Here is a 27993-nt window from a genome sequence, read left to right on the forward strand (position 1 = left end):
TTTACCTCAACTACCTCTTCAAAGACCCAGTCTCCAAATAGAGTCCTATTTTGAGGAACTGGGGGTTAGGACTTCAACACATGAGTTTTGGGGGGGGCGGGGCACAGTTCAGCCCATAACAGAAAGCTAAATGAAAAATTGTATATTAAAACTTGGATAAAGCAGGCACTTGATCAGTGCTGGTTCAATTTGTTGACATTTTCAGAATGGCTATCGTCAAAAAGAACACAAATAACAAATGTTGGCGAGGATGTGGAGTAAAGGGAACCTTGTGCACTGCTGGTGGGAATGTAAATTGGTGCAGCTACTGTGGAAAACAGTATAGAGGTTTCTCAGAAAATGAAAACTACCATATGACCCGGCAATTCCACTCCTGGATAGATCTGAAAAAAACAAAAACACTAATTTGAAAAGATACATAGACCCCAATGTTCATGGCAGCATTATTTACAATTGCCAAGATATGGAAGCAACCTAAGCGTCCATCAACAGATAAATGGATAAAGAAGATGTGGTATTTATATACATATATAATGGAATAGTACTCGGCCATAAAAAAGAATGAAATTTTGCCATTTGCAGCAACATGGATGGACTTGGAGGGGGTTATGCTAAGTGAAATAAGACAGAGAAAGACAAATACTGTATGATATCACTTATATGTGGAATCTAAAAAATACAACAAACTAGTGAGTATAACAAAAAAGAAGCAGATTCACAGATACAGAGAACATACTAGCAGTTACCAGTGGGGAGAGGGAAGAGGGAGGGGCAAGATAGGGGTGGGGATTAAGAGGTGCAAACTATTAGGTATAAAATAAGCTACAAGGATGTATTGTACAACACGAGGAATATAGCCAATATTTTATAATAACTATGAATGGAGTATAACCTTTAAAAATTGTGAATCACTATATTGTACATCTGTAACATATAATATTGTACAGCAACTATATTTCAATATAAAAAAGAAAAAAATGTGTTGCTGCCCTGTATTTCGCTGGGATAACCTATGGTCCATGAGCGGATATTACTGCAGCTCTGACTGGGCTGAACTGGCAATCAGACTTTGTTTCCTTCTGTTTCACGCCCAGCTTCCTCACATCCCATGCCTGCTGTACCACCACTGGCGAGGCGCAAATGAGGGCAGAGCTGAGAACTTTTTTGGCTGCGACGCTGCTGAATCAAAAATGGACTTGGTGAGTCTCCGCCGGCCACATCCTGTTAGGGGTTTCAGGACATCGCCCAACTGTTGTCTTACTGGTCACATGCCCTGTGTCACTGGAGCACAGGTTCACAATTGTCATCTTAAGAACGAAGGAAAATCTGTCCTGAGCCCATGGGGTTCCTTGCAATATCTTCACAAAATAGCCTTTCGGTGTTTCTTCAATTAACACAAAAGTACCGGTAACAACCACCAAAAATATGAAGAAAGGAGAGAGAGCTACTTGGTTCTGAAGATGAGAAAAGTAAAAAGGTCTTTTGAAAATTCTATCTCTGTCCCCGCCTCTGTCCCAGGTCACAGCAGCAGCAGCTCTGGCTCTGGGCCTTTCCTCTCGTGTTTCTTTCTTCCTGGTCCCACGTTCCTGCATCCTACAAATGCCATCGCCAGTTATGGATTCCTCTGAGTGGCGCTCTGGTGGTTCTCTGTCACTCAAAACGTCCCCCCGGCTAGGGTTCATGGCTGTGGGCAAGGCCTGCCGGTTGGCACCCCCCCCCCCCTTCTTCTGAGGAGAAGCAGGCAGAGGCTTTCAAGCCCGTGGGCTGTTTGTCTGCAACATTTGTCTCTCGAAGGCCCCTTCGTTCTGCCCGCCTCTGCTCTTCTGTTTAATGGCAATTATAAGTGTTCAAGAGGCACATCACGGAGGGGAGCGGCCTCAGTTAACGGGGCTAAATGATGAAATAAAGGTAGACATTTTCTCTCTTGTGCACAGCCCTGTCTATTGCAAGAGCATAAATAATGAATTTGAGGGGAAAAAAAAATGAAGCATGAAACCTGAATGGAGGTTCGAAGGAAAGAAAATTTTAACTCTAGATTTTCGGGAAAAAAAATTTCTGGTTGCAATTTTGAATACTCTTGATGGATGGATTTGGGGGAGGGTAACCACAGCTGCAGTGCAGAGAGGTCAGATGGCTTGCCAGGAAAGAGTGAAAACTCAGGGAACTCTAATGACGAGAAGCCCTCAAAGAGCTTTCAGGGAGTGGACAGACATGCTGGGAATCCTGGGGGCCACTGCAGTTAGCATCTAGAAACAATCGTGGGACGTCCTTGCCTAAAATACAGACCGACAGTGCAGTAGTACACTCTCAGTGTCTGGAGCATGGGCTCACAACAAGCAAACAATCTGTGTAGCATATAAATGTATGCAAATATGTATACATTTGATATACTTATATATTTAAATATATATGTATACATATACAGTGTACGTGTATTAAATCTGTGCTGGTTAGAATAAAATCAAATGGGGAGGAGGGTGGCAGATCCCAAGTTTTTCTAGTCTCCATCCGTTGTCAACTTTCCCACATTGCCATTGGGAACACGCCCCTGGCTACCGAGCTGGGAAGGGACCAGGTTCCTGTTGTGCCTTGCCTGGCCCAGCCGCTCTCTTCCTTCTGTGTAGACTGTGCCACCAAGGAAAGGGGAGGCTGTCACCTTACTCAAGCTGCTACCAAGCTCTCTCTTCTTTAGCTGAAAAGAGCCTAAGATTTTTTTCTTTTAAATAGTATAGGATCACTTTAAATAGCCAGGTGGTCATGGTCAAAAGATGTTCTGATATTTACGCAGAGTTCATGGAAAGGAGCTCACAGCGCTCTCAGGATTCTTACCAACCCTCAGGTGTTTCTGGGTGAGTGTGAGTGTGTGTGTGTGTGTGTGTGTGTGTGTGTGTGTGTGTGTGGGATGGCGGGAAGGTTGGGAAGGGGTTGGAAGGAAGGCATAATCTTTTTTTTTTTAATTATTTATTTATTTATTTTTATTTATGGCTGTGTTGGGTCTTCGTTTCTGTGTGAGGGCTTTCTCCAGTTGCGGCAAGCGGGGGCCACTCTTCATCACGGTGCGCGGGCCTCTCACTATCGCGGCCTCTCTTGTTGCGGAGCACAGGCTCCAGACACACAGGCTCAGTAGTTGTGGCTCACGGGCCCAGTTGCTCCGTGGCATGTGGGATCTTCCCAGACCAGGGCTCGAACCTGTGTCCCCTGCATTGGCAGGCAGATTCTCAACCCCTGCGCCACCAGGGAAGCCCCATGATCTTCTTTTAAAAACAAGCTCATAGGGAATTCCCTGGTGGTCCAGTGGTTAGGACTTGGCGCTTTCACTGCCAAGGGCTCGGGTTTGATCCCCGATCAGGGAACTAAGATCCCACAAGCCGCGCAGCTTGGCCAAAAACCCAAACCCAAACCCAAACCAAAAAACAAGCTGGGGCGATGAGCATTTGTGCTTTTGCATCGTTTCCAGCAAGAAAGAATCCATACCGCAGGCGTCCCCAATCCCCGGGCCAGTACTAGTCCGAGGCTGTTAGGAACCAGCCGCACAGCAGGAGGGGAGCGGCGGGCTGGCGAGTGGAGCTTCACCTGCCTCTCCCCATCGCTCCCCCATCGCCTGCACCATCCCCCGCCCAACCCCGCCGGCTGTTGAAACACTGTCTTCTACAAAACCGGTCCCTGGTGCCAAAAAGGTTGGGGACCGCTGATATAGTGGACTCCTAGTTGAGTGCTCTGTCAGGGAGGACAAAAGACATGAGGAGGAAGGGGGCTGGTCCCAGTCTTTTGCTGGCCGTGCTGGGGCCTTAGCTGGCAAGGATTTGAGAGGACAGGCAGAGAGGTGCCATGTCACGCCGGGAGGGCTGGCTGGCTGGTCCCCACCCACTCCCTACCTGCTTCCCACCCATACTGGTGTCATCTTCAAGCTGGAAGACCCTCAGCCTTGTTCAGTGAACTTATTTGACCTTGATTCCGTAGCTGCAGTGCAATACCAGGATACCCAACCAAAGTGCCACGTGATGTGAGAGCTTGTCCTCGTGGCGCTGGCCCCTGGGCTGAAGGACGGGGAGGGGGCACCACTTCTCCTCTGTGGCTTTTCAGGCCTGCCCGGTTTGGCTGCTGTCACACTTGGTGGCACAGGAGATGGATTAAGGGACAAAAAGAATTCCTGCCAGGCTTGAGGTGTCACAGGAATTCTATTTACTGTCCCTGCATTTCTGTTTGGGTCTGATCCTGGTCTTGGAGGGGAGTCAGTAAACATGACCCCAAAAGTCTTGGTTTGAAAAGAAAAAACCCACAACAAAGCAGACCTTTTTTTTTTTTTTTTTTTGGACAGACTTTCCCTTTACCTGTAGTACAGGTTTGTTGACTGTCAGGCAGTTAAGTTGGCACAGGTAGTCAGTCCCTTGTGCGGCCGGAGAATCTGCCAGCTGGGTCTTCCTTTCCTGTCAGCCCTCACCCTGGTATCTATTTGCTCCCAGAGAGTCCTACAAATCACAATAAGGATGAAAAAACACAGATGAGCCCCCAAGGTGCTACAGCCTAAGGTGATTTGGGAACACATGGGACAGTCCTGCCAGCCAGCAGCCAGTATCCTGGAGTATGATGGGTGTTTGTGAGATGGAGGTGACAGGACAGCGGGAGGGTGGAGAGCAGGTGGGGGACAGCCAGTGGCAGCATTTCAGAGCAAAATCCTACTCTAAAGAGCTTGTAGCCAAACAGGGCGTGGGCTCTGGGATGACCCAGGACCTCTGGCTGATCTGTCCATTTCAGCTCAGGGTGCGAGGCTGCTGGCCAGCAGTTGCTGTGCACGAGGAACCTGGGGCAGAGGATGAAGAGGAGAGGAAGCCACGTGGGTGAAGCCGAGCCAAGCAGAGAACGGATGAGTGGTGGGAGAGGCCAGAAATAAGAAATGAGAGTGCAGAAGAGCGGCAATGAGGAAGTGAAAACGTGGGGTTTTGCAGAGAGGCATTGTGATTTGGGGGCGGAAGACCTGGGTCTCACCTCTGCCCTTTATGAGCTGGGAGCCTTAGGAAAGGGATTTACCCTCTCTGAGCCTCCATTTTACCCTCTTGAAAATAGAGCCGATAACCTCCGTCCTCTCTCCTTCATAAGGATGGTGTGAGAATTAAATGAAAACATGAAGACCTTGTAAGACAAAACTCATGCTAACACCCTCCTTGGCCAACCATTGGTTGGTTCAACAAATTTGGTTAAAGAAAGAAAGAAATAGGGGAGTACAAAATAGAACATAGAGAGAAGCTGATTAATCAAAGTAAGCAGGAGGGAGCCAGGTGGAGAATTAAGAAAGAACCAGATGGTGATGGTGCTGGCAGAGACACCAGACTCACTTGAAGATGCAGAAAGAGTGATAGGGTCCAATGGATGAGCAGTGATACCCGTGTTTCTTAAGCCCAGTGTCAGCCCAGTGAGTGGGAGACAGGGCCAGGAGAAGGGGGAGCAGGGGAGAAACCCCACGGTGGAGATGGTGAGAGAAAGTCAAACGACACTTCGTCTTAGGAAGCCTAAAGGCAGAGGCAGGAGGTCGCATACTGACGGGCAGACAGATGAAGTCATCTCGGGTGAGGTACAGTTGACAGTGAGGCAGAATGATGCAGGCGGGCTACCTTAGTTGAAATTTAGGGTAGATGAGATCTTTATCCAAAATGGCAGTCTAAGAAAGGGACGTATCATTTTTTTTCAGGAGAGAAAGCCTTCACTGATTTGCTCTGAATCCAATTATCTGGTCCAAACTGGAAGATGAATCACGTGTAAGAGAGTCCAGGGAAGGAGAGTCCCACGTCCGACTCAAGAGAAGGTGGGTCAAGCTTCTGTAATTCAGTGTCATGGGAGGTAAAGGAAGAGGCTCTGGGAGGAGGTGACAGCACTGTTTAGGCTTCCAGGAAGGGGGCCGTGAAAATGGGATGATTGTAGCTGATTTAAGGGGTAAAAGTTGAGAGGCAGAGGACAACCGAGGTTGAAACGGCTCCTCTGAGAGGCCCTTTTGTTCCCAGGCAAGACGTTGCCGCTGCTGGGTTCAAGGGGAGTGGGAGGGATGATGGATTGCCAATGAACCTATGAAGAATGAGGCAAAGCAGCATGAAACCATTTGTTTGGGCTTTATAGATTTTCTAATAAAAATGTCAAGGTTTTTTCACACCATTTCGAAAATGTCATCAAATGCAAAACAGTTCTCCTTGTGCCAGTGATAAAGGCTGCATTTCCAATGGTAAATTCCAGCCCGAGATGCAATAACAAAGTTTCTCAGGTTGCCTCCAAGTCAAACCAGGGGTCAGGGTTGGTCCAGGACCCTTCGGGGTGACCCTTCACAGTAACTGGCCCCTCCCAGTAGAGCCCAGAACTTTCCTGACTGTGAATTACTGGGGGAGTGAGTAAGGCTTAGTGTTAGCCCAGTGGGAACATCCCTGAGAACAGGGGGTCTACTCCTGAGCAATGTTTGGAGAGTGAAGTGTGTATCTCTGAGCCTCTGACTCAGGATTTTTCTGCTGTAGCCGTTAAAGAACCTCTCAGTGGATTTTCTTGTCTCTAGACTCTCCTTGCAACCTGCCTCACACACTTCCTCAAAGTTATTCTTATTATTAATTATTATTATTTTAATGCATCTTTAATCAGGTAGCAGCCCAGCTCAAAAACCTTCAATGGCTCCTCTTTGCCTTTTTTTGTCTTCATTTTCATAACATTTTAACGTAACCCAAGAAATCCAAGATATTATCGTTACAAAGTGTGATCCACATCAGAAGGAAGAATAAGATATTTTATATCCTATTTTTGTACTGAGCTTCAAATCCCGTGTGTGTTGCATAGTTACAGCCCATCTCAATTTCAAAGTTAAATTTTATCAGCTATACTTCATCTGCGTTTAGCTTTCGTAAGATTACATTTGTAAGAGAAGATTCACAAACCAAGTTGTCCAAACATACCTTAAACATTGCCAGTAACTGAATCGAACATCAGGTTTTAGAGTTGACTTTACACTAGTTAAATTTGAATCAAATTTAAAAAATCTCATTCTCATTGCAGAGTACCATCCCATTGTAGGGCTGGACCACTCACTCCCCTTTGTCTTTTATATTAAGTGCACACTCTTTTGACTGGTATTCGACCCCCTAATTCCTTTGCAGCCTTATCTTCCGCAGTTCCTGGGCATGGACCTCATACTCCAGCCAAACTCATCCAGCCTCTGTCCCCACCCTTCACATTTCCTGTTCTCCACTGCAGGGCCTTTGTCACCCCCTTCATCCAGGGCATTTTCCCTTCACACCGTCTTTGTCTATTAAAATCCTGTTTCTCCTTCCAGATTTATTTCAGAAGTCACTTCTTCCATGAAATCTTTCCAGATTTTCTGAACTGTGATTCTGTCAACGGTTATTTCTCCTTCCTTTTTATCCTTCAAAGCACATCGGTGCCTCCAATGAATCCACTTTGACCTGTATTCTAGTCTAATCCGAGATGCTCATCTCCTTGAAATTGAAGTAGAAACGGCCTCACACACTTTCTAGCCCCCTACACTCCATCAGCTGCACTAAAGCTTTCTCAAGTTGCCTCCTTGTGGGCCACCAGGATTAGGGAAGAGTGAAAGCTTCCCATTTAGAGTCAGTTTTCTTCTTGGGTTCATCTCTGTTAAGTTGACTTGCGAAAAGGACCATACGTGGAAAAAAGAAAAGAAAAAAGCAGGGAGAGCAGTTGGGTTTTGACCTTGGTCTGGTCTAGCACATCAGATCTGCCGCCCCACATCTGACTTTGGTAGATGTCTCTTTCCTGGGCTCAGAGGCAGAGGCCAGGAAGGGACTTGCAAATATGCTGTCTTCCGTCCCTGGCGGGTTCTCTGCAGCTCAGAGGAAAACACTTAAAGGACAAAAAAGAGAGGGGGTTTCTGAAGGGACTCTGTTTCACGTGTGGGACTTCTAGTGGGGCTTCTAGTGGACCAGGACTCTAGGGGGTCCTGGTCCAAACGCTTCCTCTTGGATCCTCTGAGCGTGAGGGATTTTAAACACTGGAAGGGCTTACTTCCATGATCCAGGCAAACACCGGAATTACAGTCTTTGACTTAAAAAAATGTATGGATCTGGGGAGTGGCCAGCAGGAAGGCAGTAAGTTCTATATGTACTGTCTGGAAGGCATAGGGGTCAGCTCAACAGGCCTGCCACCTTCTGCGTCCCAGGAGCCATGAAGTGTTGGTGGTTGGATTAGCGACGTCTAGGCAAGAGTTTTGCAGTATGCAGGAGGAAAACTTGGAGAAGCGTAATAAAGCAGCTCCCGGACAGGATTCCCAGGGTGCAGGAAGCCACTGCTAGGATAACTGACGATAGCTTAGTCTGTTAGTCCAGAATTTCATGGTTTAGTCCTAGATCGACCAGTGGTTTATGGTAGAATCCTGAACATGTCCACCTCATGCCCGAGTTCTCCATATGTAGATGGGATTGTTGCCTGACATTTCTGGCAACCCGGCCAAACATTATGACTGATTTAGCTTCGAGCTAGAAAGCATTGCACCCCCCTCCTTCCCCTCCTCCCTTCCTCCCTCCCCCCTCCCTCCCTCCCTCCCTTCCTTGCTTCCTTCCTTCCTTCCTTCCTTTCTTCCTTCCTTCCTTCCTTCCTTCAACAGATATTTATTAAATGGCTGCCAATGACCGGGAGGATACAGCAGTGATCAAAACAGTCAAACTTCCTGACACATGCTAGCAACAGCTAGACAAGAAAAAAAAATTTTCTTTTAATAATAAAAAAATAAAATACTTATTTTATATATATAATAATTATTGGGCATTGGTATATAATACTTATTGGGTAGTGATAAATGCTCCAAAGAAATATAAATACTCCAAAGATAAATAAAGATGGGTGAGGGGACAGAAAGTTCTATTTGGGACTGAGCAATCTAAAGAAGATTCATCTGTGGGGTGGCATTTGGGCAGAGCCCTGGAGGAGACACGGGTGTCATTGGGGGAAGCGCAGTGGGAGCTGCAGAGGGAAGATTTGAGTCAGGCAGTGTGCTGCCAGCTGTATGACCCTGGGCAAGATGATAACTTCTGTGAACCTTGTTTCCAAGGTTTAAAATAAAGCTAATGACGCCTACGGGAGATTAAAATGCAAGGAGGCCTGGAAAGGCTTGGCCTGCAGTACAAACTGGACGGGGGTGGATGCTGTCAGGCCAGCAGCCTGCAGCCTGGGTGAACAGATTGCTAATCACCCCCCTCTTCCTCAGGACCACGTCAACCCTCAGTCTCTCTGGGCCTCTTTCTCAATCAATACAAGCGGGAAACAACCCCCCGCCCCTCCTCAAAAGAATGCAAAAGGGCAGGTGAGGTAGCAAATGCAAAAATGCTTTGAACCAGCTCTTCGGATAAAGGTCTGCAGAGAATCAGAGCACGTGGGAGAGGCCGACCCTCACCCCACGGGGCTTGGCGGCAAGGACTCCAGCACCAGGACGGGTCCTTTAAAAACGTGGGGTTTAGACCGAGACGGAGGGAGACAGATTTGCCAGCACAAGAGAGAGCTGGGAAGAGAGCCAGTCCCGGGGCGGAGGCGCAGCAGAAGGGCGGCTCCGGATGACCGCCAGGAAGCAACAAAGCGGCAACACAAACAGGAAGCAGGACCGCTGGTGACAGGATGGGGCCCTGCGAGAGCCGGGAAGAGCCCGGAGAGGCGGCGGGGCCGCCGGGATGCTGGGGGAGCAGGCGGCCTAGGGCAGGAAGGGGGGGGGGGGGCTCTCCGCGCGGGGAATCCCAAGTGAAATTGACGTCGCCATCTAAGTACGGGATAATGCTCCCTCTTACACTTTTCTTAAAAATACAACAGAAAGCTGCCTATTTTGCAACTCTCTTCCCACCACCTCTGTCGGGAAAGGGTTTTTCTACTTCCCTCTTACCCACTTACGTATCCACGTCCTCTTTAGTGAAATAGCATCGCACCCTGGGCCTGCCATTACCCTCTGCTGATTTCAGAGGCTCGGGGGAACCGGGGCCCACCTTATTATTAGGAACCTGCCGGTAGGGGCATCTAGAAGATGATTGACTCCCAATGAGAACAGGATCTGCGTCTAGAATAATATGAGTAGATTGCAGATTGATTCATGGGACCAAGCACGGAGCAGCCCAAACTCAGTTCTTTCTTCCGTTTCATCTCCGACATCCTGTCAGTCTCAAAATTGATAGAACAGCCTGAAGCCATTGAACAGAGTTATGTGGGCAATCATCTTTCTAATTCTTGCATATAGGTGCCAATATGTCAAGAGGACCCAGGCAAGGGGACAACAGGGTGGCTTTATTTAACATGATGACAAGCAAACGCTTGAATAGCAAGGAGCTCATGAGCTTTGCAGCAGCAGGAAAAAAAAAAAGGAAAAAAAGGCCCCTGCATGGATGTCTGCCTGCACTCCAGTGGCCCTGCACGGTGCAAAAAAGAGATTGCTAACAAAAAGGTTATTCAGCGGCTCCCCGAACAAATCCAAAGGTAGCAAGTATGGATGGAGCAGATGTCAGGAGACTGAGCGCTATTTTGGAAAACTGCCGAGATATTTAGAAACAGCGCTTTCTTATGAACCCAAGCATAATGCTGAAGGTCCTTTAAGATAAAACTTCCCAGATGCCACCTGTATTTGACATGGCGATAGGATGAATGCCCGAGTGTGCACTGATACTGGAAATGCTTTTAAGAACCAGCCTCAACCGATTGTTCCGGCACAAACAAATCACAAACTAATTTATGTATTCCTGCAGCTGCACCCCAGCCGAGGCGAGGAGTCGGCCAATTCACAGTTGACTAGTGCTGCCTCATTCTTTGCAGATTTTGGCATTTAACTGTAATTAAGATTTATTGTTCACTAGCTTGCAGGTCAGGGCAAGCATGACAATGTGGGTAACTTTTCTGTTTACTAGTAAAATGTCTGGTAGGAGGAAGCCTCAAACCTTCCAAGCAGAACTTGACAGAAATAAATAGCACCTCTTCACTCCAGGACCGGCGCATGACCGATTTTAATCAGACACGAGGGTTCTCTTTAAAGGAGGGCAGGGAGACATCAGAAAGAGCTAGTGAACTGTACTGTTGCTTTTGCCCCAGAAGGGGACGGGCCAGAAGCCAAATCAATTATTGCTGATCTTCTGGATTTGGGGAAGGGATTGTCTGCTTGGTGTGGGAGGGAGGCACGGATGGAGACCTCGATGCTGACAAAGGTTCTGCAGAGGCTGGGACCTGTGAGTCTTCTCGGCCCCTCCTTGCCACCGAGAGAAGCATCATTCCTCATCTCTCTCCGCTCTCAAGGATGTCCTTGGACCAAGTCAGATGGCCGGAGTGGGAGGGAGGCAGGGTTCAGCAGTCAGCGGCCACTCACCTGCTTTTACAGTCTGCCTGCTGAGGTCCTGTGCAGGTGACCCACAACACGGTGTGAAAGAACAAACGGTCTGTGAGCAGACAGATGAAGAAGGACCTCTCATCCCTCCTGGTTGATTAGAAGGCAGAAATGCTGAAGCATAATGTCCTTCAATTTTCTAGCATCTATAATTTATTATCTATTATTGTTTGTCCTCCTTGGGGTCTTTTTGTCAATGCCTACGTGAAATAAGAAAACATTACTCACATGAACCAGAGATTTAGACCCTGATCTTGTTCTGTTTCTCTTGTTTCCTGACAGAGGACAGGAAAGAAAGAAAAATCCTCTGCTCTACAGTAGCACTGTTGACTCCAGAATATAATTTTATATGACCTTGTAAACTTATCTCTTTGTATCTCACCTTAAACTGTACATCATTCAAATTGTGGCTTACAAAAATGCACACAACACTTTAGGAAAAAATTAAGGGTAAACGAGTGAAAAATTGTGTGATTCCTGGCATTTTCTTGTTTCATGTTGTCTATTAATATTTGAGCTACCAGTTCATGGAAGCTAAAGAGGGTTAGTTCTGGTCTGCAGTGATCCAATACTTCCCCGATTGCCTTAATTAGAGCTCATTTGTTTTCCTCTTTACCAGAAAAGGATCTCAAGATTCTAAGAAGTATAAGAGATCTTTTGTTTTGACATTAAGAGGAGGCTGTAAAAGCAAGCATCTTTCCCAAAGGTAAAAGGGGGAAAATGGGTGTGAAATTCATTTTAACGGTGGATAGAGACAAAATCTGAAAAAGGACTTAAAAGAAAACTTCCTAAATATTTTACCTACTGAAGGTGTTTTATAGTCCTAGATACCAGATTTCTGGTCTTGTGGAATTCAGTTCAATTACAGCAACGCTGAATCACAGAAGAGGAAAATATAATTGCAGGAGGGTAGAGCCGAATATTTAGATCCACTTGTTAGTGGTGTTTTAACCATTTAAAGGAAAGGCAGACCTCCGTCTCACCAAAGTCACTATCATTCGTTGGATTTTCGGATCTTGCCAGTTTAAGTCAGCATTACTGTATCCCAGGGACACTGAGACAGGCACAGAGAGGTTCAAGAAGCCTCAGCGTGACCATAAACGCGAGCCTAGTGTGCCAAGCCACAGGACTCTGGTCCTTGGTGATGCCCTGCAAGGTGACCTCGGAGAATACAAACGTCACTCCGCAGCTTCCCGAGTTGCTGATCTAAGCAAAGCACGTTGATAAACTCGGGCTCCGGCTTCTCTGGATGCAGACAGGCACAGGAGAGGACGTAGAGGATGCTGCGGCCATTTCGCGGACAGGACGCCGCAGAGCCCGCTGCTGTTCAGTCCAGACAATGGCAGGGGGGAGAGAGGGAGCCGCAGTGGCTCCAAACAGGTGCGCGGCCGGAGGAGAGTCACTCTGCTCTCAGCTGCGGGGGCTTGTGGCGGAAGCGAGGTCTCAGGGGCTGGTAGAATGATTTCAGGAGACAGCCTGACGAGACGGGACAGGGCGGGGTTCCAGGCTCGAGGACTCCTGCCCTGAACGACGGAAATGTTGAAGGAGGGAAGATGCTTGGCTGGAGGGGCAGCGGGAAAAATTCCAAAGAAGGAAAAGGAGGACTTAGCCGAGCTGCTTAGAGCCGCAGCGTGCAGGAGGTCCTCACCCGCTCCACACAATCACTGTTTCCCCGTCTTTGCTGAAAACGTAATTACTCCGTTACATTGCTCGGCATTTATGCTTTGTTTTTTAAGAATAATGCTGTGCCCACATAGGTCACCTCATTCTTAATGGAATGTTAAAGAATGAGACATGATTCATCAAAGAATGCCCGGAATAGAGAGAAAATGGATCAGAACCCAGGGAAAATAACTCCATTGTTTGAAAATTTAAAAAATGTGTTTGGGGGGGACGCCCACGGAATAATTATTATTTCCTGAGACACTAAGCATTGGGAATTTCCTTTTGCAAGGAGGAGAGTAAGCAGTATCTTCAAGGAAGAAACATAGAGCTGTCCGAGATTCTGGGGCGCTTTATATAGATACCGTGGAATTATCCCTTAAAAGTGCTGCAGGAATGTTGACGCCTACCAACAGTGTGTGAGACTGGCTATTTCCCAATGTCCTTCCCAGGAATAGAAGTTATCAGTACTTATGACATCATAGGCCAAGAGCTGGTGTCGTGTTTTTTTATGTCTCTTTTTAAAGATTTTTTTGATGAGGACCATTTTAAAATTTATTTATTTATGGCTGTGTTGGGTCTTCGTTTCTGTGTGAGGGCTTTCTCCAGTTGCGGCAAGCGGGGGCCACTCTTCATCGCGGTGCGCGGGCCTCTTACTATCGTGGCCTCTCTTGTTGCGGAGCACAGGCTCCAGACGCGCAGGCTCAGTAGTTGTGGCTCACGGGCCTAGTTGCTCCGCGGCATGTGGGATCTTCCCAGACCAGGGCTCGAACCCGTGTCCCCTGCATTGGCAGGCAGATTCCCAACCACTGCACCACCAGGGAAGCCCTGGTGTCGTGTTTTATCCTGACCTTCTCTGACTGTGAGGACGAGTGCTATCCTAAATCAAAATCACCATCTAGACTGAAATCTCTCTCATCTATCTTGACCACTTGTAACTCTTCTGTGAATCGCCTGTTCAATCCCTTTGCCCATCTTTCTCCTGGGTTCTTTGTCATTTATTATTTTGCAGAAGTTCTTTGTATATTACGGACACAAGATTCGTGCAAAAGAACGCTCACACCATTGTACCCTGGGCTGCATTCAGTAGAACTACCTTTTTTTAAAATTTTTATTTTACATTGAAATAGAGTTGATTAACAATGTTGTGTTAGTTTCAGGTGTACAGCAAAGTGATTCCATTATACATGTACATGTATCTGCTCTTTTTCAAATTCTTTCCGCATTTAGGTTATTGAGTATTGAGCAGAGCATTGAGCAGTGTTCCCTGTGCTGTACAGCAGGTCCTTGTTGGGTATCTATTTTAAATATAGCCGTGCGTACATGCCAATCCCAAACTCCCAAACTATCCCTTCCCCCCATCCTTCCCCCAGGTAACTGTAAATTCGTCCTCTAAGTCTGTCAGTCCAGAACTGCTTTTCTTAATTTGCCGATTTAACAGTCTAAAAAGGCCATTTCAATGTTTGTGTCTATATTTGTTTGCTTATTAATGAGATTAAACAGTTTTTTCATATGTTTATTAGAAATTTATATTTCTTTTGCAAATATCCCCTTGCCTATTTTTGGTGCTGACAGTGTTTTTCTTACTGGTTTGTAGGATATGAACCCAGGGCCTATTATTTGTGGTAAATAATTTGTCATTCAAATTTTAGGTACTTAGGTGTCTGTGAGCTATCAGTAAGCTTTCCTGCTTTGCTCGCAGGGGGACTTCTGGCTCTGTGGACTGACTGGGGAGAAGGTGTATGTTTCAGCACTGGCTGTATTCTCCTTAAATTTGGAAATCAAACACAATTCACCATCCTGACGATTAATTTCCTTTTGAAAAACACCCAGTCTGGTCTATGTAAAAAATGGTATTTCTTCTTGTAATGTGGCTTTGACCGTGTACCATATAACATAGTAACTCTGGCCTTCTTGTGCTAAAGGTCCATTTGCTTGTATTTATTACCATTGAGCTGATGAATTACAATGCCTCTGCTTTCTCCTCTGTCCACAGGAGCTGGGGGCTAGGGCAGGGTGGGCAGGGAGTAGGGATCGGCAAGTAGAAAGCAGGATAATCACCTGCAGGAAGGGCAGGGAAGAGGCGTGAACTTGGCCTCAGACGCCATCAGCATCTTGTTCCCTTTGTCTCTGCCTCTTGCTGACTTCTGACTTCTGTCCTCATCTCATTCTCTCCCTTGGTTGGTTGGCCTTCTTCAGGTGTCAGACAACATCTTGAACTTTTAGCCCCTGGAAAGAGGTAGACTCCGTTCTCTTTTAATTGCATCCTGCAGAAAGCACTCTCTTGAGGGCCCAGTTTGGGTCAGGAGGAGGGATGCCAGATAAAGTAGAGGATGTCCAAGCAGATGAGAATTTCAGAGAAACAACTCATTATTTTTTAGTTATAAGTATCTCCCCAAAGTTGCATGGGCTACACTTATACTAAAAAGTTATTAATTGATTATCTAAGATTCAAGTTTAACAGGACATCCTGTATCTTTATTTGCCGAGTTTGGCAACTCTAGTCAGGAGTCTGCTTCTGGAACAGTCAGCCCAGAGGCAGGGAGCTGGGGCTCTGTCCACCCTCACGTCGGTTACCAGTGTCCAGTGGGCATGTCCTCGCCGCTGCCCACTTGCCAGTGGTGGGGTGGGGTGGTCCCTAGACAACCCAGCGGGTGTCTGCCGCACCCGCCCTACCTCGACGGGCTGTCTGTCTGTGCAGCTGGCCTCCCTGCCAGCTCCCTGCCGTGACTCTGACTGCCTGACCGCGCCCCTACTCGTTAGCGCTGTGCTCTGTCATTCGCTGTCACCGGTAACCCTCTCGGTCTCCGGTCCCCATGATGCGATGTATGAAGAGCAGGGCCTCTGTGTGTGTGTGTGTGTGTGTGGTGGGGGGGGGGCTTCTTTAACGGCCCCTGACATTTCCTTACGGTGCCAGTGCACGCCTGGTTGGAATGAATTCAGCCCAAGGTCCCTGAATCTGGGACATCGTTTTCCTGCCATCCCTGTCCCCGGGACACCAACCTTACAGGAGACCCAGCACTTCTCTCTGGAGGCCGCATCTCAGCACTTACGACCTGCTCACAAGGACGCGTGTGTGCTTGCCCTTTCTGCTTCTCCAGCTGTGGCCTGTGCAAGCACGCACTTAGCTTTGGCGCTTTCCATCCCAGCCAGGTCACCACCAAGCCTCACGCGGATGCAGGGGCTCAGCCCTAGATGTGGGTAGCTAGTGTGCCAAGGTGACCCCACCAGCAAGAGAATCCTGCCAGGACCATCAGAGACAGGCATGAACTCATCCAGGGAAGCTGGACCCAGGATGCTCCAGGATGGCCTGTTAACAGATGCTCCCACAGGGCGAGGTATCCAGGCCCCCTCCCCCACGCTCTCCTCCACTCCCCGAGGCTTGCTCGTGCTAACTCTCCCTCTTTTCCCTTCCTTTGCAAGAGCACTTACTATATACTGGGCACTTCGCGTACTTCTTCTTTTCATGTTTTCATTTTAACAACCCCACAGCATAGCCATTTGTGTTTAAAAGCGAAGCCATTAGGAAATGAGAAACTTTAAGGAAGCCCAGCCAGAGTGCCGGCAGTGGGCTTTGACCCCAGGTCTTTGGGCTGCAAAGTCTGCACGTGGAAGCACCGTGAGGTGCCAGCCCTCTGCAGATGCAGGGCAGGTACAGGGGCAGGTGGGCAGGGCAGAGATTCGGGGTCGGTGTCCTGGGCGGGACTGCGTGACCCGACTTGGCACCGCCCGTCCTGCCTCTTCCCATCCGCGCCAGCACACCCCCCAATCCGGCAAGTCACCACCTGTCTTCACTCTGTCCCTTGTTTTTCATTCGTTACGCTGTAGGTTCACTGCCGCATCCCCACATCCGGGGAGGCATCTTGACTTTGCAAACCAAACATGTCCCGCTTGCTCTGGAAGACGGGCTGTCTGGAGAGATCGCCTGCAGACTGCTGAGCTCCTCGCGGCTCAGCGCTCTCGCCAACTGCGGTCCCAGAGGGTGGCACTTCCTGCCGCGGAGGAACCTCGGCCTCTCCCTGACCTCCGTCTTATTTTCCCTCGCTGTCCATCTTGGAATCCCTCTCCCATTTGCATCGAGGGCCTTGTCCTGCTGACCTCAGGACGCCCCCGCCCTGGGCAGGGAGAAAGCAGTGTGGCTTGGAGGAGGTAGGGGACAGACAGGCAGTGCAGGGTGGGCCGTGTTCCCGCCTCAGGCCTCACTCGCCCCAGGCTGAGCCTCCCCGGAATCACCGAAGGCCGTAGGCTGGCAACATTCCTCAGCTCCAGTGGCCAGTTACATCAGCCAATAAATACAGGTGGAAAGAGCAGAGGTTCCTTCCTGTCCCCTTTCTAGAACCTTCCTTGAACCACATGATTCCAATCTGCAGCTGCAGCTGAGAGTGTGTTTCAGGGACTTCATTTCAGACAACAGTCCCTCCTTGCTCAGCTCCAAACTGCATTCTGCATCTCTCTCTGTCTCTCTGTCTCTCTCTCTCTGGGTCCCTCGGTCATCCTCTTTCCAGGCTTCAAAAAGGGGAAGGGTTTGGGAAGCAAATCCAAACTCTGACTTTGAGTAGGGAGAAGCCTTTCACATGAAGAAATAAAAGAACACGCATTAATAGCTCAGAAAACAATGGTAATATTTAATTAACCTTTTGGAATGGCTTCTCTGCAAATCTGCACGTGTCAGCTCATCTTCCGAACAGAGGGACTGTGTGTACCTCTGCCAAGATCAACATGCTGGGTCCGTGCTTTTCTTCTGTGGGGATTTCACAAGGGGGGGGTGGTGGGGAGTAAGATGCCCCCTGCCCCTCCCCCCCCAAATCCGTTGTTTTACTTTAAAAATTCATGCGATCCAGCTGCCCTCGTCAGGGCTGGATGTGGCCTGCGGTGCCGCACAGCTGAGGACCCCAAGCCACAGCCCGGCTCTCTCTCCTGTCATTGCAACAGGCAGGCCGCGGGCTCCTAGGGGAGTGCGGGTCAGGTCTGATGACAGCAGAAATCAGCTCCTCACGCCTGGAGCTCTCCGAGCATCGAGCATGTCCACAGGACAAAGGGAATTCAACTCACCTGCAAGTGTCAACGCTCTGGCTTTTTTAGTGATCTTTTTTCTTTTAAAGGTGGTGTGCCCCTCTCATGGTGTGACATGAGGCCTCATGTCATCCAGGGAGCACTGGGGTTGGCTCATTAAAATATCACCTGGTTGAAGTAAATCGGTGTCGATGGGATTGTTTAAGGTGTTCCCCGCGTGGAGCTGGTGTGTCAGCCTGAGCACACTTGTTACTCCCATCACGGGCTAAATGGAAACACCTCCTTTCTTGCTCTGCACCCCATACCTGCTGTAATGAGCAAGTCTCACAATGTAATTAGAAGCCTGGGTTGATGGGTGGTAACTAATATACTTCGTTTTCTTTTATCAACAGCAGTAGCAGAAAGAATTGGGGAGGGTGATATTTTGCTCTTTGGGACCTCCAGAAATTAAAGAGTGTGCACATCAAGAAAATGGATATGGAACAGTTGATTTGTACTTTTAAACCATATGTATCCATCAGTCAAGCAATAAGATGCATTTTGAAATGTTAAAAAGATTGCTATAACTTATTTTAAAAAAAACCTTTTTGTTGTTGCTTTTATTTGTTTTGAACCATCAAGGAAAAAAGTTTGGGGATTTTAAGAAACATGGCAAATCTGCCCAGCTTTGGGTAGAAAGATTCAAAGCCTATCAAGACTTGATCAAGGTGGAAGATACACAGGTGATGAAATGAAGCAATTATTTGATTGCTAAGCTCTCTCCTTTCCTGATTGGAAGGACATAGCACAGTTGGGTACAACAATTGCAAAATGAGCTTATCTCTGTCACTCTAGCAAGATCAAAAGATGTAGGGATCAAGAAATTAGGCTTGACTATTTACAAGAGACAAGACATAGAAGCAACCTAAATGTCCGTCAACAGATGAATGGATAAAGAAGATGTGGTACATATATACAGTGGAATATTACTCAGCCATAAAAAAATGAAATAATACCATTTGCAGCAACATGGATGGACCTAGAGATGATCATACTAAGTGAAGCAAGTCAGATAGAGAAAGACAAATACCATATGATATCATGTGTGGAATCTAAAATATGACACATATGAACTTATTTACAAAACAGAAACAGACTCACAGACATAGAAAAGAAACTTATGGTTACCAAAGGGGAAAGGGGGGGGAGGAATAATCGGGAATTTGGGATTAACAGATACACACTACTATTTATAAAACAGATAAACAACAAGGACCTACTGTATAGCCCAGGGAATAGTATTCAATATCTTGTGATAACCTATAATGGAAAAGAATCTGAAAAAGAATATATATATATATTCTTTGCTGTACACCAGCACACTTTGCTGTACACCAGAAACTAACACAACATTGTAAATCAACTATACGTCAATAAAAAAATAAAATAAAAACACAAATAGTAGAATACTAAAAATAAAAAAGAAATTATGTTCGAATGTGGGAGATCTTCCCTGAGATGATGAGGACAGTGACTTTCCAGAAGAAAAAATAGCTCATCAGTGAGGGTCCCACCTGGAGCAAGATGACCATCAGTGACTCAACTCACACAGCAAGGATGAGAACATCTCAGTGACCATAATGACCCAGAAGTGTTACAAATATCACATCTTCCGGTAACAATTGCTGGGTCAACAGCCAAGGACTTTTTAGTCCCGAAAAGCATGGAAGGTAATAGGAAGTAAGCTTTCCTGGAGGTAAAAAGAAAACTCACGGTTTGTTTACCAGCCTACACTTAGAGACTGCTTAGCGCACTCGCGCTTGTTCTCAGCATGTTACATGCCTTATCTCATTCGATCCACATAACAAACCTATGAGGTATTTACTGGTGTTAGCCTGACTTTACAGGTGGGGCGTCTGAGGCACAGAAGGGTTAAGTAACTTGCCCAAGGTCACACAGGAGCTACTGATTCTGAGTAATAGTTGAAGAGCCAAGATGAAGAGGAAGGTATCCATTATATCCACTGGTCTGTAGTTTGTAAACGGCTTTCTCTGTTTTATCTCGTCTTCATGGTGTTTAGTAATCGGCCTCGGCTGCCCAGCCTGACTTTCACAGACTCTGGCAGTGCTGAGCGTCTCCAGTGTCAGGCTCTTCTGAGAAGCCAGCCCCACTCCTGCATCCACCCCAGGATGTGAGGCAGAAACAGGACAGATCTTAGATTTCGGGGAGAGCATATCCCACTCAGGGACAAAACCCAGCCAAACTGAGAAATGAGAGTGAGGAGGGCGAGGGGTTCTGTGTGTGTGTGTAATAGCCCCTTCCCCTCCCCCTCCCCCTCCCCCTCCCCCTGACAAGGGAAGCTCAGCTTCAGGAGGGAATTAGAAAGGGAGGCAGGATGGCAAACCAACAGGGACACTTACGGGTAGACAAATGAGCACGGCTGCCATACTGGACTTTCACCATGCGGCCCAGTGGTCCATTGACCACTTTAGTCTGCAGACTTGAGTGCATGTAAGTAACTTCAGGAGCCCTGAGAACTGGGAAGGACCTTAACACAGGACCTGGGAGAAGGACCTGATTTCTAGCCTGGGCATGTTTAAACCATCCAGAGTTCACACTCAATATGGCGAGCCGGGCAATTTCTCAATAAGGCAATAGCACATGGATGTAATACTATGGGGTCCTGCAACCCAGAGTGTCTTATGTATGGGTCACGAACACGAAGTGGCTTCATTCATCTCTCAAGAGGTTGATTTGGGGCCGAGGAGTAGCCTCTTCACCAAGGGCTCCTTCTGACACTGAAAACCAGAGGCCACCGAAGGGCAATGTGAATAGCAAAGTCATCAGTGACTGCGGATGGTGGAACTCACCACGACGCCAAGGGAATTCTTTGGTGTCCCAGGTATTCAAGCCTGTTAATTCCCCGAGCTGCTAAACTATCACATTTAGTGATTAGCACTCTTGGAAAATCTAAGTTGACTCCCAAGAGGTGGAGGAAGAAAACTGTATGTGCATACAGAACGGTGGAGACTGTGTGTGTGTGTGCGTGTGTGTGTGTGTGCGCGCGCGCATTTGTGCAGGCAAGTGGTGAGAAGCTGAGGGTTTGAGCAGTTTTCCGAGATTCCCCAGAACATGGAAGGCTTGTGATGCATCTGCGAGAGCTGACAAGTACACCAGAAGGTGAGGAAATGGCTGGAAGCAACGCTAACGCCACTCCGTCTGGAAAGAGGGGTACTGTTTAGTGCGTCTGGAAAGCATTATTTCTGCAAATAGCTCAACCTCTATCAACTTTCAGGCAGGGATCCCGATCTGCTGCCAAAGTGAGATCTCCCTGACGGCTCTGTGGTGGGAGCAGCTGAGCGAATGAACGAACAGCAGAAAGTAGGAACTCTGCGGAGATGGCGGCCGCGAAGGTACCACACAGCAAGCACCTGCCTCTCTCCAAAAGCACAGCCGGGGCTTCACATCACATTAGGCCAGGGCTGTGCTCGGGGAGGGCTGAACCTGGTGGGATTTCTGGGCTCAGCAGCCATCTCCAACAATTTCTCACCATTTTTGGGCTCAGAAAAGCCCCCAATATAGTTAGCCAAATGGCTTTCCTGCATTGATTTTTATACCCCTGGGTATCTTGGAGGAAATTAAATCCATGTGTTTCTGATTCCGTTGCCATTAGCACATGAAAACGCTGTTTTGTGAGAGTTATGGGATGCCGTGGGTGCCTTCGCACAGTGCTGCTAAATGCCGTAAAACCATCTAGCCAGACACGAAGGTGCAAGAAGCCGGGTGCGTTCTGTTGCCGCCATTTCCCTGCCTCTACAGAAGGCAATGTGTTTTTGTCATTTGCATCCTTTCTGAGTGTAGCACAACACGTTTTCTCATGCCTGTTAATCATCTATCATCTCCAATTTGAATGAAGCCTTATTTGTGTGGATGATGAGAAATTGAACTTAACCACTAAGAGCTGGACAGGATTCCTACTAAAGCAGCCACCAAGACTAGTACTGGTCTCCAAGTCCATGGGCAGAAAGGCCGGCTAAAATGCACCCGCAGAAAGGCCCGCTCAGGCTCTGGTCTGCAACCCCGAAAAGCAGTAAGCATGTGCTGGCGGGGAGAAAGCGGGAGAGTCCTGGTCTGCAAGCACGAGAGAAGGGCCCTGCTGCTTTCCGTCTGTGAACTTCCTCCATGATAATCATCTGGTCAAATGCCATGCGTTTAGGGCCCTTTCTAGGCCTGGCATTCTATGATTAAAAACTGGCCCCTGTTTGCCCTTAGTTATCATATTCATTGCATGATTGCATGTATTAAATCCTTAGTGTGTTCAATTCAATGTTGAGGACACAATGATGAAAAGCGTGCTTTTGCCTTTGGAGGGAGGAGAAAGGGGCGGGGACTAATTTGTGGCGCACTGGCTATAAGTCAGACCTAGCACTAGGGACTTTATTTGCCAATCTCATGTGATCTTCACAAGAATACTCTACAGTAGGCATTATTGCCCCCATTTTGTAGATGGAATTGCAGGAAGGATCAGGAAGATTAGATAATTTGCTCAAGGACACAGTTTGTAAATGGAGGAGTTGGGAGATACAGTCTCTTATCTCTGACACCAAAGCTCTTGTTATTTTCTCTCCTCCTTACTGTTTCTTGCAGTTTAATGTGATCAATGTTAATACTGTGATCAGATGTATAAAATGTAATATTTTATACCTGGAATCACAGAGGAGGGAGTCCCTAATTCTGTTGAGGAAGTAATAGGAGATTTCACCTGAGAAGATATTTGTGTTGGGTTTTGAAGGATGAGCAGGAGTTGGCCAAGTGGAGATGGAACACGGGTTGGGGAATGGCAGAGGGAATGGTGTGTGCAAAGATACAGGGTGAAAAGGAGAGCAAGGTGTTTCGGGAACTGAAAATATAACACTCACCTCATTTCCGCAACAATGATGAATGTTTCAACTGCTGAAATGGTTCTGGTCATATTTCTCCTGTGGACCCACTTAAATCTTGAGTGTGCAGAAAGATAAGACCTCCCGTCTTCTTCGACTTCCAGCCCAGGCTCGTTACTTCACCCATTGGACTAGGCAGGATGCCATCTTTGAGAGCAGGTGACTTCTCTTCAAGTGCTGGGGTTGGCTTTGACTTGAGTCAGCCTTGACGAACTCTTGGTGCAGAAGGGGTTCCCTAAATTTTTCTCCATTTACGTTATCCTCAAAGATGCTTTGCTCTTCACTTGCAACGGAGAAAGTTGAAAGCACAGCTGGTGGCAATTTTGCTTTGAATTTGGAGGTTGTGGAGCAAACGGGAAATTTCACACTGCAGCCGTGGGGGAGGTCCACCGAGCTTTAGTAACTTACATGGTGTGTCCACAACCTGCTTCCCATGAAATTGCCTGTCAGCTCAGGGGAGCAACAGGAGAGCGGCCATTGAGCTGCTTGTCTAGAAGGCTCTCTGGATTTTATAACTAGGCTGACTCCCGCACTTCATAAAACCACATTCTCCTGTGCTTGGACAGGTCGAACTTGGCCTGTACCCTCTTCCCACAGTCCCTTTGCTTTCTGAAGCGGTATAATCGGCGGTCCATGAAGAGTGGTCTGATCCCATCATAAGGATTTCAGGAGGCCCCTCAACTTCTGGCAAGGGGTGTGCTGTGCTCCTGACTGAACAAACTTGCTTACCTTGATCTAGAATTTAACCTGTGGCTGGAGTGCCTTTGGTGACGTGTCTGTGCTTCTAATAATGTCTAAACCGATCCTTTGGGTGCTGGTGTCAGCCAATTGTGAGAATCCAGCCCTCCATTTAGACCTAGGGGACCTACTTCTAGTCCAGAACCTTTCCCTCAAAAATAAACTTCATCGTCTGTCAAGTGAAGCGGTCAGACTAGAGAATTGCTAAGGACCTATCCAGCTCTCAAATGTCCCAATTTCTCTTGTTCTAGTTGTGCCAGCGGTTGAGAACCACTGCTTACTCTCAAGGACAGGCTCCCTCTCCCAGTGTCATTCTGAAGCCGCTTACAGGTCCCACAACCCCATTCTAGCTTTCCCTCTTTGCTCCATTAAAACAAATCTTGATGTCCTCGGCTGTTTCTCAGAAGGATAGTTTTCCCAAACGTATCCTCACCCACATGGACATGAAACTCTCTGGAGCCCCCTCCACGGTCTTCGCATAACCCTCCAGTTGCACCTTCCAAACAGAATGCCAGTGTGGGCTTGACTGCACTGCGGTTGTGTGGCTGGCTGGGTGTGGACAGTCAGGTTCTGCCCTTGCAAACCTTCCTTCCGTGAGAGCTAAGCCACGTCGGGGAGCTTGCAGCCCACTCTCTCCTCCACTGGGCATCTTTGGGAGTATAGGCGGCATTAAATATGTTACAAACATGGCGGCTAACGACGACTGTCCTGGACCCATTCCCCTCCTGGCTTGTGCAGAGAGAGACCGGTCAGGTGGTGTGGAAATGTTGTTGGCAGGAAGCATCACTCCCTCGATTTGGGAATGAAGGACCATAAATTGTGGCTGCCTTCCAAACTGCCAATAAATAAGCAAATATAGAGCGTGTTGACATTGGTCTTCCTGCCCAACTCCAGGTTGTTTCTGTCCTCGTATTGTGGAGTTATTGAACAGGCTGTTGAGAAGTAGCCTCCGTTCTACTTGGAATCTCTCCTTTTGGAGACCTGTCAGTCGGCTTTCTGGTCCTTCTTGGAGAGCGAGACAATCTGTCCAACATGAGTTTATTCATAATAATGATCAGCAATGGGGTGAAATGGAGCCATTTCTAAGGATGAAATGTTGTCCACAGATACTTAAGCTAGAGTTTGGAATAACCGCTGAGCTCCTGAGAGGGCGCTCGTCCAGCGTGCAGTGACCAGGAGAGATAGACTCAATTTCCTCTTGGTCCACAGACTCACAAGGGTTCTCACCTCTGCCTCCTGAGTCAGAGGATTTTGTGCACTGACTGAGTCTGAATTCAGACAAGATGGTGGCCGTGTTCTACGTAAGAAAGGCACCGAGAAGAAGTAGCTAGTTTACTTTCACATGCCTAGTGCTTAATGGGTACCTGTCACATGAGAGGCACTGAATTAATATTTGTGGAAGGAATGAGTTAATTTGGAGATGCACTGCTTCCTTTCTGCTGTGATCTGCTCTCTCAGGCTGTTCCTGATTCTGAATTACTCCAGAGCTGTTCTTCCAGGATGTCTTAAAGCTTAAGATGTGTTTCTTTCAGAGGCTTCTCTTGCTACCTCCTCACGTCCAGCCTCCTTCTCCTTTGGATCTTCAGCACCAGCATCCTGCAGGGCTCCCCGTCAAGGCGGTTCTAGCTCACCCTGCACTCATCCTTTTCCTGTCCTGAAGCAAGGAAGGTCTCGAAAGTTTTCAAGGAAAAGGGAAAAAGGAAGGGGAAAGCAGTGAAACAATTTTAAAAGAAAAAAGAAAAGAAGGGAGAAAACACATGCCTACAAATCCCATGTACTTTCTCCCTTCTTTTTCTTTTTTCATTGTTTCACTGCTTCCCTGTTCCTTTTTCCCTTTTCCTTGAACAATTTCAAGACCCTCCAATTACAAACAACTCACAAAGTCTAACTGAGAAACTGAGGAAAGAGAAGGCAAAGGAAAGAGAAGGCAAAGAGGAATGAATAGCACAATAACTTCTCTTTTCTTAACACCCAACGGGGTTTTCTCCCTTGCTGCCTGGTCTCCTGAGCAGAGCCTAGAGCCTTAAAGGGCCACGCACACTTCAATTTTCCACTATTGTTTTGACAGCTGAAAAGCAAAGGAATTAACCCTTTGAATCAAAGTCTTCTATAGTTTGTTTGGTTACTGCTTTCCTTCAAAGTGTGATTTATCATCAACCTATTAAGGTATGGTGTGAGGACACACACACACATATTGAATGTTACTGGGTTTTTGACTAGTTTAGAAATTACTGCCTTCATTACACAGTCTCATGGCATCTGAACTACCCAAAAGTTCCCATTAATGGTTTTGAGACAAGACTTTCAGGTAATTAGGGAGATTCTAGTTTCCAAGAAAGGCTCATCTCTTCAGAACCCTGGTTCCAAAGAACTGTCGATTATTGGTATGGAAGGCTCAAGGGACAGCCTTCAATTGGGGGCTGATATAGTTCATGGGCAGCTCATGCCACACCATAACAGTAAAGTTACATAAATGTGCCCCTTACATGTTTTCACACATTTTAAAGAATGTAATAAGCATGTTTGTGTCTATAAAGAGACATAAGCCCCATGATTGTTGGTTTTTTTTCCCATTAGGGTCTTTAATATACTTGCACTATTTATATTTTTAATGGTGCGAAAGTACCCAGAGGGTTAGTGGCAAAGGAAGAGAGTTGTAAAAATGGAATAAATAAATAAATTTGAATTTAAAAAATCTGAGTTTAGTGATGTCTGACTTCCTCTATTCATGCTATCGCTACTCTTGTTGCTTTTTGGTTTTTGTTTTGCTTCTTGACTGTTGTTGTTTTCCACCAAAGCTGTCATTTATCGTGAGAACAAGAGCAGCCATGTGTTGATTTTTCTGGATTCTTTTTGGACACTGTCCCAGTGCTAATGAAGGCCCTTCCAAAGTGCTAAAGCGCTGGTGCCAAAATCAGTTATGCTGAAAACAATAGAGGAGAGGGGTACACAGACAGCGTGTGTATCCCCCCATGTACGTGTACACACCAGGAGATATATATATATTTTTTGATTTTTGAAGTTGCCTTATTTATTTATTTTTCACACTCGGAGATATTTGAACCAATACGTGTGTGTGTGCACGCAGACACACATGCGTGTTTGTGCGCACAGAATGTGTGCGTTGGAGCTACATGGAGGGGAAGGCGGGGGCTGAACTTTTAGAAAAGGACTTTTTTGCATCTGCTTGCAGAAAATTTTCGTGGATCAAAAGATGAACAGAAAAAAAAAAAAAGATGAACAGAATCTCTAAGTTTTACGGTGTCCTCATTTGTTGGTTTAGAAGCTATTAGAGATGCATATTCACCAACTTAAAAAAATTGAGACGTGAATATAAATATTGTTGTAGCTCTTATTTGTTTTGTTAAGAGATGAGGATCCTACTTCAAGAAGCACCTGGAAAGCCCTTAGCTTAGGCTCAGCTGCTGTGCTTATGTTAAGAAGGTCTCCAACACTGGCCTTGGAGTACTTTTGAGGTGGTGTATTGCTCGAGAAAAGGGGAAATGTTGTTACTGGGCTGTCTCTCCCCTCCTACATTTCCCCTTGCCCTTTTCCCAACGTGTAATTCCTTCCTCGATTTGTTTACAGGGCTTGGAGATGGGGACAGAGTTCTCTGGCGACCATGCAACTGAGCAATCGCCCTAAAGAGGAGCATTTAGAAGCTATAAAACCTAAATGCCCTGCCATGCATCATTACACTGCACAGTTATTCAAATTTAGTAAATTAAATTAAATAATCTCAAATTACTTGATTTCAGGGCTTTAAAAATTCATCTCTATGATGCCCAGTAGTCAATTTCCTTTATTATTATTGTTCATCAAGTAGAATTTATGTTTTTGATGAATCAAAATCCTTGCTTGTTTCGCCGGCCCGAGCCGAGTAGGCTGTGTCGGAGGCTCGGTGCGCCATCTACCGGCCGGTTCGGGCACGACCGCCGGCTCCGGAGCTCCGGGAGCGGCGCCGAAGGCCAGTGTGGCCGCATCGCGCTCGTCACTGTAAACATCCTAGGCAGGACCGAGCTCTCAGCTCGTGTGTTCACTGCTCCCTTGGGCTTTGCCGTTGTGGGTCAACTTGAAGTCGCGGGGACAACCCAGGGAGATTTGCTGTCGAGGCCGGAGGAGGGTTTTCTGTTCCCCCTGCAAAGCCAACACGGTTTGGTCGGCTAGCAGTTCTGCTGCTTCCATTCTTCTTTATTAAAGGCCAGATGATCTAATCAAACTGCTGTTTACCCGGCTGATCTGGGAAGCCATTCCTTCATTACCAAACGCCAGTCTCTGCTCTTGCACGACACTGTTTAAAGAGGACATTGA

General features: G+C 47.1%; 1 protein-coding gene across 1 annotated transcript in view; it reads left to right on the forward strand.

Moving 5' to 3' along the window:
* The window catches only part of LOC309646914 (uncharacterized protein), a 172964-nt gene that overhangs the window by 29161 nt on the left and 115810 nt on the right, over nucleotides 1–27993 (forward strand). Inside the window, exon 4 of the mRNA XM_082433758.1 lies at nucleotides 1095–1199. Within this exon, the coding sequence (XP_082289884.1) occupies nucleotides 1095–1199 (105 nt within the window). The remainder of the gene's footprint in view (nucleotides 1–1094; nucleotides 1200–27993) is intronic.

The sequence above is a fragment of the Balaenoptera physalus genome (genome assembly GCF_965194825.1).
Source record: "Balaenoptera physalus genome assembly, chromosome: 17".
NCBI lineage: Eukaryota > Metazoa > Chordata > Mammalia > Artiodactyla > Balaenopteridae > Balaenoptera > Balaenoptera physalus.